Raw genomic sequence first — 14,132 nt, 5'->3', positions numbered from 1 at the left:
AATTAGTCCAGGTTGGGTTACAGATTAAGTAATTGTACCGTAGCTGTAAGGGATTTGCTGATATATACCTAAAACATGAGGGCCTGTAGCCCTCAGCTTTTGGGAGAATCTCGTATCAGTGATATACATATAGTGTATATATCATCACTTGGGTGTGCTCACTAAATAGATGAAAGAACTAGCAAACACTTACCCTGTTTGTTTTATAGACTAGCATGCAATGATAACTTGTGGTTTTCAAAAGTGCAGGCTAATGACCTTTTCTTCTGTATTTGTGTGTTTGTTTTTCTGGGGAGCACCTAGTGCACGTATTTAGCTAATCCTTTTGTGCAACCTAATAAAAAATATCCCACAGAATGTTATTGATACATTTTTACATTGTGATACATCATGCTACGTATTATATTAACATTTGTGGGATTGAAATTTAAAAGTGTAATAATTTTTGTAAGCCTGCTAACTTTGTTACTAGGGCAGAAATCCCTCAATTCAAAAGGACGAATGGAGTATTACATAATTACAATTTTGTAAAAGAGAGGGATTTTGTGATTACGTTTTCACCCAATGATCCCTTCTTGTTTCATAGCTTTTTTTTCAACAATCCCTATTCATGTAATTTTCATAATAGTTTTGTTTCACAAATGTACAACAACTTTTCATGATAAAAATTATACAGCCATGCTCTCTTGAGCCCTTCAGCAGTGTCCATAAACCTGTACTTTACAGTAAATGTCTTCCCATGTGTGGATAAACATGTCACCCACAAACACATCAGAAATCTCCAGACAGTTGGTCAGAGGTTTTAACAGTCTAATTTGTTCAGCCACTGCATTTGGTAAATCCTACAACTTACGTACACCACACCTATTGTACTTCATTAACAAAATTATTTACATCCCATTTAAATCATGTCATTAATTTATTGCACAAAACCGTATTTCAATTCATTCACCAATCCATACAGTACGACTTGCCTGTACAAAGAGCCATGAGAGCAATACGGAAAATAAAGGCTCTTTGTTCTTCCCAACTGTCTTGGTAAAGATATGCAGGATACCTCCTGCGAACATGTAACAGTTAAGTTTAGTTCCAGATGATCAGTAGCTCACCAAACAGTCTGTCTTTTGCTAACGCCTGCAATATCCTTGATGCACCTAAGGAAACAGTTTGTAGCATCCGAAGTTTTACAATACCTGCATTATGGCTATTATTATGAGTTACAAAAACAACTTAGGAGGTAACCATGATATGTACTAGCAGAAACCTGTGATTGTACTAGCAGGAGCCCGTGAGCACCTTAAGGGCTCTCAGTACTTGATTGTTATAATCCATTGCATATATCACTTTACCAATGAGAGTACTCAGTGCAGCAGAAAGTGTAGCAGCAAAAACTCCAATAGTAATAAACTCCTTCCTCAGATTGATCAACTGCAAGAAGTTGTAGTTGTTGACAAGTAATGACCGTGAACAGGTGCTGGCTGCAAATGAGACTGTGAAAGACAAAATTTACTATAATAAAAATGTTCAATTATTCACGCAAGTGTATATAGTCAAATATATTTATTTAGTTATTTATTCTTTATGTTTTAAACAGTGCTGTGCATGTGTATGCATAAGGGAGATGTGTCGAATGCAGCATGAGCTAAAGTTGAGGGCTGTATTAGTCTGGATATAAAGAGAATTTTTTGATTTACCATGTCAAGCACATGATCAGCAGTGTTATCCATGAAGTTGTTATGATGCTTGTGTACACAAAAAATGTAGCAGTCTTGCTACTCAGCTATGCAGTAGATTAAATAAGGGGTATGTTTGCTTTCTAGGGAGCTAGATTGCTTGGCCCGTTGCAATTATTTAATAGTCCAGTTTAGGTGGTACCTGATATATACTACCAGGGATGTGCCTAAATATGAAAAGTGTTGATACAGAAAATTTACACCTTGGTATCGTTTCCTAGCATGAAGTGATGACCATCTAACTGAAAATAAATGGAATGGCGAAGCGCAGAAGGCAGACATTCATCAGAACCACAAAAGGCATATTTCACCCATGAATTTGTTGTCGTGTTATATAGTGGTGGCTGTGCACTGTTTGTTTGGCCTCTACCCTTGTGACTATGGTCAAGCAGGCAGGCAAGCTGGCAAACCAAAAGTCAAGTTTTAGCAATTCTTTTAAAATTCAATACTCGGCTACTTGTAAGTGTTTCCTTGTTTATTGGATGTTGAGTGGAGTAAAACTAGTGATTTTCATTGTGTATGCTATTTCTATGATGGTTTTTGATGTGGCAGTTTGAGTAGTGCCTGTCACTTTAGGGGGAAACCCTACTAAACAGTACTACCATACTACTTGACCAGTTAGACCAACGCATTAAGTCTCCACAGGCTGATTACCGCCAGAATAGCAGTTGGATATTGCTGTAAACTACACGGGTTTGGCTGAGTATTTACACAACTACACAACACAACAATCTGCACACAAAGTATGCATAGCATAGCATACACAACACAGACTATTAACACACTAAACTAACACAGTAGCACGTAAATGACAAATGTAATGGCACAAGCCAGTAATGTTCCAGTAGGGATGGCTACACTAGGGTTCTTCAGATCACCTGAAATGTTTGCTCCAGCTACAGAAGAAAATTATAAACACAATGCAATAGAACAAAAGGAAGTTAAAGTAAAACTGCCTCAACTAGTGAATTTAAAATCGAAGTAGAATTTCAACGATAAAAAGTAGTGAAACAAGAGGTATGAATGATGGTATATAACAAAGCTGTGTGGGCTACATTGTCAACCTACCATCATCTGTTCAAATCTATGCCAAAATGGGGGTACCACTGTATGCTGTATGTAAAAACTACCATCAATTGTTTCACTAGTTATCAGTGGAACCCCACTTCATTTTTAACTTGATGACTAGTCAGATACTCATTAGACCCAGACAAAGGCACATCCATGATGGTTTTTAACAGCAGCATTTTGGTGGGCATCATTCATGAGGAGCACTGTTTAGTGGTACAAAGCCATACTTGAGCAACAACCAGGATATATTACAGGTAATGTTCTTTAGAATTACATAAATACATGCTAACAGAGAATTCATGCACTTGATACTAGTACAAGTTACAAAGTATTACAGTGGCAAATGTACATCATTTACAACAAGAATATGGCATACATATCCCACTAACCAGTTATGCCAGTGCAGCCATTGAACAGAATGGCAAAAACTGTGGCAAATGACATCTTATCATTGCAGTTATTGGTATAATCCACTGTATAGTGTCCCTATGTATTAAGTAGATAGAATACATTTATTATTAGGACACACGATAGTGTGTCATGTGGCCAAGTACAGCTAGTGTGGACACACAACAGACAAGACTTAGTGTGTATTTTACAGGAACCAAGAAAACACTGTTTCCACACATTCGTAGTATAGTGCTTGAACGGAAATTAACCAGTTTTGCTGTGGAAACTCCATCAGGATAGGGCACCGCATATTCCAGATTTGAATCTACCCAGCCATCATTGAGATATGGAATCTACCCAGCCATCATTGAGATATGTGCCTTCAAAATTCATCTTATTTTCTTCATATTTTTCTCCATCTTCTCCATCTTTTTCTTCTTTTCACTCCACTCACTATAACTCATGCATGCTATAGTCAATTGACTTCAAATTTGGAGGACAGTAAGAGCATAGTGCAGCACATTTACAGTCCAATTTTCATATGTGAACGGACCTGCAAAACCCCAACATAATGATGCATTTTTCAAATTCTTTATTATAATCTACTTAGCCAAGTGCATGCTCTGGCCACATTTCAGCCTTGTAAGCCAACAACTTTTGGAGTTACAGCCCTACAAAGTAGCAGCAACAGAAAGATCGATTTGTACAGCAAGTATTGGGAAAATAAATTACAGTTGCTTACAAAAACGACTGTAACTTACAAACGCAATGCAACACACAGTTGCAATTTGCACCATCGCGTTCACCATGAATAGGGGAGTCCATTACATGGTGAGTTTTTTCTCCTACTACCTTTCTTCACTACATACAGAGACTAAATCAGTGAAGGAAAATCAATCACGTATGACCGCTTTGACATGACGTAAACAAACGCCCATAACTCACGTATCCTTTAGGCTACTGCTACAAAACAAAGATTTTCGAACTCCTCTTGAGTAGGCGAATAAGATGGTACCCATGTTTTTATCATTGCACTCTTTCTTCATAAAGAAAAAAGCGTTTTTAAAAAATTACGATTTTTTTTTCATTTACGCAAATATTTTATGCAATGCAATCAATGGCCTATATTGAAAATTTAGGCTTGTGCCATTATGTTGGGTTTTCGCAGATCTGGTCACATATACATCAAACTAAGAACAACGGAATTATGCACGATTTTGAAAATTGTAAAAGTAATTTGTTGTCATGCCTACAGACTACAGGGCAATCAGCTTGACGGAACATCTTGAAAATCGGTCTGTACATGAAGTTACTATTGTAGTGCAAACCTTTTGTGGTTTGAAAGTACTGAGAGTATTAGCTAAGGAGATATAAAGCAAAACCAAATATGTGAAAAAAAAGTACGATTGAGATACTCTAATAGAACAGTCACTGAGAAGTTAAAAAAAAAAAAAAAACATGCACAAGAAATGTCGAAAAAATATTCTACAGGTTTCGAACCAGGAATCTCCACACCTAAGCCCTTTACCACTCTGCCACTGTTGTCAGTTGCTCATCTCACCTTATAAATGCTATTTCAGTAATTGGTAGTTGGGGCATGTATTTAGACAAAAACAATAAGCTTGGTGCTATTCTTTCTGTTCTAATGTGGTATGTGTGCGTTCACCAGTCATAGCAATGTTTCAAAATAAGTTAAAAATTTAAGTTCAATTAGATTACAACAAGTTTGATACTGAAATTTGATTGGCTGAAAACATGGTCTCTAAATCTCGTAGAGCCACGCTCATGTCCAATAGAGACCACGCTCTGAGACGATACGAAACATGGATAATTATGCACCTGTAACATTGGCAACACACAGGCAGGCATTTAAATGGCTAGTAACAGCGTACCAAATTTGAGGGATGTGTAGTGGGCTTGTTTGTACTAATCAACACTACATTACTTGATTAAAAGCAGCTGTCAAGGCACAACAGCAACAATGAGTTGTAGTCCAGTCGCTCGAGTCCAGTACTTCGAAACTTGCACACGCCTGTAACATTGGCAATGTATGGGCGTTTAAACAGGTAGCAACAGCCACATACCGCAATGTAGGGAGGTGTAGAGGGCTTGTTTCCAGTCATTAGCCATACATTTCTCGTTTACAAGCAGCTGTCAACACAAGGTACAATAACGAGTTGTAGTCTAAATAAGTTAGAGGTCAAGAACCACTGGGTTCTTGACGTCCAACTATTATTTAGGGATTATAGAAACAAAAAATTATTATCTTTAGTGTAGGTGACCTCCTTTGTTTCACTACTTTTTTATTTTCCCTAACTGAACTTAAAATTCTTAATTTTTCTTTATACTTGTACAGTATCACCCACACAACACTCAAATTGTTCAAACTATAGGTGCCCAATTGAATATCTTTATCTAAGAAACAGTTGATATTTGTTATAGTTTAGATACAGTTGATATTTGTTATAGCTTATTTCATTCCAAAGTTATGCTGAACTAAAAATTCATATAAATTTGACCACCCACACAATTACTTAGATTGCATTCATATTGGTTTGTAGTTCAATATAGGATATCGATCTAGGCATGCTTGGGACATAGAGTGGAAAGAAATTTCATACCCTCCAATCTTGAAGTACATCATTCGACAAAGGTCATAACTCTTCTATTGTCAATTCAAACCTAAATCTTGGGTTATAATTTGTTTCTAAAATATTATAGTTTCTTAAACTCTGTAATTGTGAAGCATATACATGCCATTAGTTACGTTAATTGCTGTAAGGATCTGCAAAATATTTTAGGCTCTCTGAAGGCCCTTAGCTAGTTATACAACCAATAAATTTAACCATAGCATGTGTAAAAGCCAAAAACTTGTAGCCCAGTCGAGTAAATAGTAACACCAGGAGACTTACTATACAACATAGAATCAGTAATCATTGCTTACCCACAAGTTTTCTTGTAGTGTTTGAAAACTCCATGCTGTGTAAGTAATGTTGACAGTGCTACTATCTGACTTGTTCAACTAAAATATAATATGGCAATGGCAACAAAATTTGCATACAGTGTAAGTATATGCATTACACCCTGCATGGTATGATGTCAGTTACAACATGACTACCAGGGATTTATTTATGAAAGTTGATGACTACTCTGCTATGTCTAGGTTTAGGTAAAGGCACAAAGGTGGACATGGAAACAGACACAGACTTGGACATTTTCAAATACACTTTACATTTATATAACAGTTAATTTCATTTTTAACATTGTTCTGTGCAGCACTCTTCACTTCTAAACCTAGTCGTCATCTTCACATAGCACTTGTTCATTTCATCAGTGCATATGTGGAGGATAGGCTAGCACGCTAAACAGTACTACAGACCATAATACTGTTATACATGCCCTAGAAATCTAATGCGGAGTCATAGATTCAGCTGGCATGCCTCAACGTAATCTTGCAGGCCAGGCCTTTAGAGTATCATATCACTTGGATATAAGCACCTGCCCCTTACACTGAAAGCCATGAGTTCCTGGATCTGGCCTGCAAGACTAAGTTAGGGTATACTAGTGTATTTTCTGTCAGTTGAATGCTATGAATTAGATAGAAAATAAACTCTCGCATGAATACTATTGGTAGTTACGTGAGCCTCTCTCATGTGACGAGAGGTTTATAAGGTTTAGTAAGGTGTGATATTTCATTCTACACCATGTGTTTAGACAGTGGGTACTGTTCTTTTCAATTGTCCTACTTGCCGTAACGATGTCGTTAGGAGATGAGCAGTTTACACAGCTGATGAATGCCCTCACGGCTACCAAGGAGGGCACTGAAGCACTTTTTTCAGCTAGGCTGGACAAGCTCCAGTGGGAGGTTGAAGCAAGCCAAGCCACCAGTTGTCAGGAGGTGTAGCAAAGATGCAAGAAGGCTTACCAATTTAAGAAGGGAAATGAGGCCCAATTTACCTTCAATACAACTGTGGAGGACCACATCGATGCAGCAAAGAAGCCTCTGGCGAAGACAACCCCTAGCAAGGAGGCCGACAAGAACACCCTGGAAAAGGCTACTGCTGAGCTGGACCAGGATAAGGAAGTTATCTGAGTCCGACAAAGCACATCCGCATTGTGGATTGTTCAGACTGGGTGGGAGGTGGTAACGAAATATGAAACCGATGAACTGGTCGACAACTCGGAGGATGAGAGGAAGCTGTATAGGACCAAGAAAGAAAGATACAGCAAAAAGAGAAAGGTCATAGCAGACAACGCTTTACAAAAACATGGTAGGGCAGAGGTGGTCAGTAGAGCTGTGGTGCCAGTGGACATGCAACCCAGAGCACCACCCCCCAAGGCAAGGCTACTAGGCTCCTGTTACTCTTGTGGTGTGGTGAGTATGGCTATTTGGCAAAGACAAACCTCAACGTCCATATCCTTTTAGTAGTGTAGTTTATAAATAATTCATGTGATGTGTGCTACAAAGGGTTAGATCAGTCTGGTAAAATAGAATGGCCAAGAGAGCCTAGGGTTGAAAAGGGAGTTACACAGGTGTACAGCACTGGGTAGAGCTAAAAGCTGGAATGGAATGGAACAGAACCAATTGGGACACACATGTAGTAGAAAAACCGTTTTAAACAGATTTTGCACCGTTTTCAACTGCCACACAGAGACTAGAATTGTGCTAGAGTTAGTTTCCTTCTACTTATAGACATGCTAGAAATCACACTCTCAAAGTTTCTATTTAATGCCTGCTACGTGGCATATTGTGTCCTTACCAATCCATCAAATTCTGTTTAATCCTGATGTAGAATTACTTCCTTAACTACTGTAGTATTTCATGTTCTAGTTGTGTTCAAGGCTTTAGTAACAGTGCCAACATTGGCAATGATTTACGAGAGTTAACCAGTATATGATAGTGGCTGTGAATTATATGTTTACAATACAATAGTTTAGCAAGTTAAATGATTGTTTTTCAGCATAGGTGATTGCAAAATGCATTCTTGCAGTGGGCATTAAATAGAAACTTCGAGTGAGCGATTTCTAGTATGCCTACAAGTAGAAGAAAACTAACTTTAGCACAATTCTTTTCTAGTTGCTATGTGACAGTTGGAAACGGTGTACAATCTGCAAAAACGATTTTTCAACATTGCGCGTGCCCATTCGCGTGCCCATTCCGTTTCATATTCCATTCTGGCTTTCAGCACTACCCTACAGCACTGACCACACTAAGCTGGCAAAGGGTCAGCTATAGGGTGTTGATGGTACAATCAAAAGTGTTGACAGGGCTACTGAGCATGCCAGTGATCAGGGAATCCTAGGTGTTGATAACACAAAGGTACTAGGGTCCTCTGGTGGCCAAGAGGTCATGCCAGCTAAGGGGTAATTTAAAAATGGCAACCCACATGAAACTCCTAACCAAGAGGAGGCATGCAACTCTGTTGAGCTCAGCAGATCCAACTATTCCTGACCCTAGCTTGTATGAAGTAAATGAATTAGAATTTATGGGAGGCAGAAGAACCATGTGACAATCAGCAGCAGGTAGTAAATGTCCAAAGACGGCTTAGAAAATGTGTTAGGTAAGCCACCAAAAATTTGTCACAGACAATATTAAGGAGCTCCTAGCTAATAGGTGTGTGTGCGAGAAGTCAAGGAATAGCCCTTTGTTTGTACCCTCTATCAGTAGTGATCAACTAGGAAAGCAAAAATGTAGGCCAGTACTTAACCTTCGATTTTTAAACCAATACTTGCATAAAAACTAATTCAAATATGAGGACCTAAGAATTGCCATGCTGATGCTCAACAGGGAAGATTTCCTGTTCAAGTTTGATCTAAAATCTGGGTACCATTACCTGGATATACGTATTTGAACCTCGCCAGCTATCTAGGGTTTGCTTGGGAGTTTAGATGGTAAACAGTTCTATCATGTATTTACTGCCCTGCCCTTTGGTCTGTCCTCTGCTTGCTATGCACTAACAAAGTTGCTGAGGCCATTAGTAGGATACTGGTGAGGCAAAGGTCTAAGAGTGGTGTTGTACATAGATGACGGCATAGTGGCTGCCAAAGGACTAAGTAAAGCCAAGAGTTCATAATATATATACTAAGGAGAGTATCCTACTCTCATATACCCCTATAGAAAGGCGTATTGTGAAGTTATGATGTAACACTTCTGAGTTCGCCCGTTTTTCTTTGTATAATTAATGATGTCATTAGTTGAACATGGTATCGATTGAACGCGTGCCTACCAACGTCGCTAGCAACCAAATTAACTCCAGCTCTAAGCGTTTTCTCACCCAACTACAATCGTTCCTTCATGGGTTAAGACCACTTCGTAGGCATTTCTTACTAGGCCATTCGCGAATATGGCTATCCCGAGCATCGCAAGTGTGAAACGGCGCTAACGATTCTTGCACTTTTACGGCTTCATGTACGTCACAAACCACAACATCTTGTCGTTACGTCATAACTTCACGATACGCCTTCTACAGGGGTATATGAGAGTAGGATACTCTCCTTAGTATATATATTATGAACTCTTGGTAAAGCTAAGCAGGCTAGCGAAATGGTGAAGCAAGACCTGGCCAATGCAGGCCTCATAGTTAACGAGCAAAAGTCTCAGTAGACAGCAGTGCAGAAGCTGATATGGCTTAGCTTTGAGATCAACCTGCCTAAGGGACAGCTCTTTATCCCTGAGACAAAATTGACAAATTTTTGTGAGTTGTTAGAATTGTTAAGTCACATAGAAGTTGTCCAAGCCGAACTTTTCGCTAGTCTGATAGGCAAAATAGTCTCAATGTCTCTGGCTTTGGGGCCAGTAACCCGCCTTATGACACAAAGCATGTATGCTGTCTTGAACTCTAGAGGGTCATGATCCCAAAAGTTGGCCTTTTTACCAGAGGCAAAGTCTGAAATGCAATTCTGGAAAAACAAAATCAGGCTGTTTAACTATGGCCAAAACCTTCAACAGTCAGGGTAGTGTGCACTCAGATACCAGTGGCAATGGCTATGGTGGCTACACAGTAGAGCATGATGGCCAAGTGGCAAATGGGCAGTGGTCCAAAGAAGAGGCCACACAAAGTTCAACATGGAGAGAGCTGAGGGCAGTCAGGTTGGTATTGAAATCCTTTGAGACAAAACTACAAAATGAAAGAGTCTGTTGGTTTATGGACAACCAAAATGTGGTGAAAATTGGGTTACATGGGAGCAGAAAGCCTACCCTCCAACAAGAGGTCATAGCAACCTTTGACACTCGGTAAAGAGAAGGATACGCCTGGAGCCAGAGTGGATCCCCAGAGAATAGAATCAAATAGCTGACTACATCAGTAGGATAACGGCCCTACAACAAGAGGCCCTAGCAATATTTGATACTTGGTAAGGGGAAGGATACACCTGGAGCCAGAGTGAATCCTCAGGGAAGAGAATCAAATAGCTGACTACATCAGTAGGATAGTGGACCATGATGACTGGATGCTTAGCCCACTGGTGTTTGGGGAATTAGATACCTTATGGGGGCCAAGGATGATCACAGCCTAAAGACCTGCTGTATGGGAGGAGGTACTACTCAAACTTGAGAGCAACCAAAACCTCCACAATAGACAGCCAAGTGAGAACACCATGTGGGTCTATATCTACAACATCAGGCAGATACAGTTGGCTCTAAATCATCAGTGGAGGAGGCATGTAATTCCTTGGCATGGGTGCACTCTACAGCAGGCTTTGTTTCCCCTACATCCCCCCCCTTTGTAAAGGCCATTCTAGAAAGCCTTCAAAAAATTTGGAGAAACCTGTTAACAAGAAAGCCCTGATGAAAGCTGCCATTCTGCAGAAGATGATCAAGGATGCTGAGCTGAGTGGCACCTTAACCGACCTACGGTTTATCACTGCATGTTTATTGTGGATTTTTAAGATTTGATGAGCTGGTGAACGTCCGACCTTGTGACATCAGTTCAGGAGGAGTTCATGGTACTGCATTTACAACGAAGTAAGGAGACAAGGTCATCATTGCCAGATGCAAAACTGCTACTTGCCCAGTTGGCAAACTAGAAGAATATATGAGGAGAACTCAAATGTTGTGGGAAGACCAAAGGTTTTTATTCTGTCCAATCTGTAAAACTAAGTCAGGGGACAGGTTGCGGGAGTCAGGTAGCATCAGTTATACTTGTCTTTATGAGCTTTTCAAGAAGAAATTAGTGGAACTGGGCTGCAACCCAAGTGATTTTGGGCTGCATAGTATGAGAGTAGGGGGTGCTACCCAAGCAGCCAATGCTGGAGTTTCTGACATGTTGTTCAAACGTCATGGTAGATGGAAATCTGAGAATGCCAAGGACAGATACGTGGAGGATTCCTTGGAGCAGAGATATCTGTCACCACGCTATCTTTGTCACCCTAGAGTAGTTAGTAGTTGATAAGCAGTAGCCCACGCTTGGTGGCCCACAATCCAATGTTAATGTGTTGTGGGTGGTAAGGGTAATAGTATGATGTATTATCTGTCACTTAAATGTAATGAATTAGACAGAAAATAAGCTCCTGCATGAATACTATTGATGGTTACTTGAGCCTCTCTCACGTGACAAGGGGTTTATAAGGTTTAGTAAGATGTGATAATCATTCTACACCACATGTTTAGACAAGTGGGGTACCAACCCTCCCCCCTGTGATTGTGCTAAATGCATTTTTGATTTTCTTTACTATCCCTGTAGATAGATTCTCTGATGACACCAGGACAACTGTGCATATGCATACATGAGAGTGGAGCTACTTTGGATTTTTCCTGATATTCAAAAACAACAACAAAAAAAAAACTGGGGTTGGGCAGTCTCAATTTTTTTATTTCCTGTTATTATTACTGTACTTGTAGCTTAGCCCCCACTCTCCAGTTGTACATGCATAGTTAGTTGTTGGTATGTAGTTTAAGTATTTGAGTTAGTAGTTGAAGCCCACAATTAGGGTGGTGAGGGAAGGAGGCTGAATCTCTACAGTTATATAACTCTGGATTTTAATTTCTAGTGCATATATGGACTATAGCACTTACAGTTTATAGCGTGCTACCATAACTCTCACATGTGCTTATAAACGGATAAGCCCTATGCAAAGATCATACACCCTTCCACAGTGAACCAGCACTGAGACACCTGCATGCTACTTAGGTACTAAGAGTCAACACAGGCAATGCTCCAGCAAGACTAGTAACCTGCAGGAGGCTGCACCGTGTCTCATAGGTGAAGGTGTGGGCACCCTGAAACTTCACCTGGTATGTAAGACAAGGAGAGTCAGCATTTGCTTTCACGCCCATGGCCATACACATACACACAAAGCAAACAGAGTGGTGTGGGTACCTCAAGTCCCATTGGACCTTCACTCACTGTGTACACACATGTACGCACACAGGTACACGCACACACAAAGTACACAAATGTAGTAGAACAACTCACACAATCATTATCAGCTGGCAGCTGTACATTAAAAGGACCTTCCTTAGCACCAAAACTGACCTGCACAATTACATTCATACTAGTAATTTAGGCTATGCTTATTAAACAAACACAAACCATTGATAAATACATGCATACAATAATGGTGAACATACATAAACAGATGCTAGAGCAACCATGACGCAAACAAAAATCAGAAAGGTAGTACGGGCAAATAGACCTAGAAACAATATAACAAATTACACACACGCACATACACTCAACATATACATACTTGCTCCAATCAAACAAACTAAGAGGCATAGTAACAAGACAATACTGCCATAGAGGAATTGCCACCATCGCTCACCATAAATGACTGGAATAAAGAAAACATGTTGACTTTTACACTAAAATATGAATGCACAACCAAGAATTATATGTGACCATCTGCAAAAACCCGACACAATCGCGCATTTTCAAATTCTTGTTTATTAAATGTTTATAATCTACTTAGCCAAGTGTACCCTCTGGCAAAGTTTCAGCCTCATATGCTATAGCTTTAGGAGTTACAGCCCTACAAAGTAGCAACAACAGAAAAATCGATTTGTACAGCAAGTATAGGGAAAATAAATTACAGGTGCCTACAAAAACGGTTGTAACTTACCAACAAAATCAAGGTAAGGAGCTACAATTTTCACCATCGTGTTCGCCATGAACAGGGGAATCAATTACTGGGTAGGTTTTTCGTTTACTCACCCTTCTTAACTGTATACAAAGGCAGAATTTGTGAAGAAAAATCAATCGTGTACAATCGCTTCGACATGCCGTAAACAAATGTTCATAACTTCCGTATCCTTGGGTCTACTGTAACGACGCAGGCGAATAAGATGATATCCAGGGTTTTATTGTTAGCCCCCTCCTTCACTAAGAAAGAGGCGTTCAAAAACATTACGGAATTTTTCAATAATACGCAAGTATTTCACCCATTGTATTCAATGCTTTATACTGAAAATTTAGGCTTGCGCGATTGTGTCGGGTTTTCGCAGATCCGATCACATATTATGAATACTTGATATAACACATGTGAACCATACCTATATGTGTTAACAACCAAACCAAATACACCCCCAAAAATGACACGTGCCACCAAATATATCTGCCTTTAAAAACCATCTTGGAGACATCTTATGCAACAAAAATCACCCTTTACGGAATAATATTAGTCCATCTAACATCAAATACAGCATTAAAAACAAGAAAGCACTTACAAGCAGCCAGATATAGATTTTTTTACAATAAATCACCAAAACTCATCCTACCTGCCTGACCACAGTCGCAAGGCTGGAGGCTAAATGAAGCGGCATACGGCCACCATTTTACAACACAACAAAACTCACCAGTGGTATGTGACTTTTGGGGTTCTGATGAGTGTGTGCTCTCTGTGCCTTGTCTTTTGTTTTGTTTTCAATCAGGCTGTCATCCTCTTCTTCATGCATTGAAACAATATTGAGGTTTTAATATACCGCATCAACCTTTCCTTGAG

The 14,132-nt window shown here is 39.6% G+C and overlaps 1 protein-coding gene across 2 annotated transcripts in view; it reads right to left on the bottom strand.

Moving 5' to 3' along the window:
- The window catches only part of LOC136242115 (solute carrier family 12 member 9-like), a 58,047-nt gene that overhangs the window by 31,639 nt on the left and 12,276 nt on the right, over window positions 1–14,132 (bottom strand). For both annotated transcript variants that reach the window (XM_066033520.1, XM_066033521.1), the window contains 9 exons: window positions 12,882–12,965; window positions 12,763–12,827; window positions 12,608–12,667; window positions 6,139–6,216; window positions 3,194–3,290; window positions 2,528–2,629; window positions 1,350–1,490; window positions 1,110–1,154; window positions 975–1,060 (listed from right to left, as the gene is read on the bottom strand). In XM_066033520.1, the coding sequence (XP_065889592.1) occupies window positions 975–1,060; window positions 1,110–1,154; window positions 1,350–1,490; window positions 2,528–2,629; window positions 3,194–3,290; window positions 6,139–6,216; window positions 12,608–12,667; window positions 12,763–12,827; window positions 12,882–12,965 (758 nt within the window). The remainder of the gene's footprint in view (window positions 1–974; window positions 1,061–1,109; window positions 1,155–1,349; window positions 1,491–2,527; window positions 2,630–3,193; window positions 3,291–6,138; window positions 6,217–12,607; window positions 12,668–12,762; window positions 12,828–12,881; window positions 12,966–14,132) is intronic.

This window comes from Dysidea avara, chromosome 13, assembly GCF_963678975.1.
Source record: "Dysidea avara chromosome 13, odDysAvar1.4, whole genome shotgun sequence".
Taxonomy (NCBI): Eukaryota; Metazoa; Porifera; class Demospongiae; order Dictyoceratida; family Dysideidae; genus Dysidea; species Dysidea avara.
The sequence above is the reverse complement of the archived record's forward strand: the minus strand, read 5'-3'. Positions and strand labels throughout refer to the sequence as shown.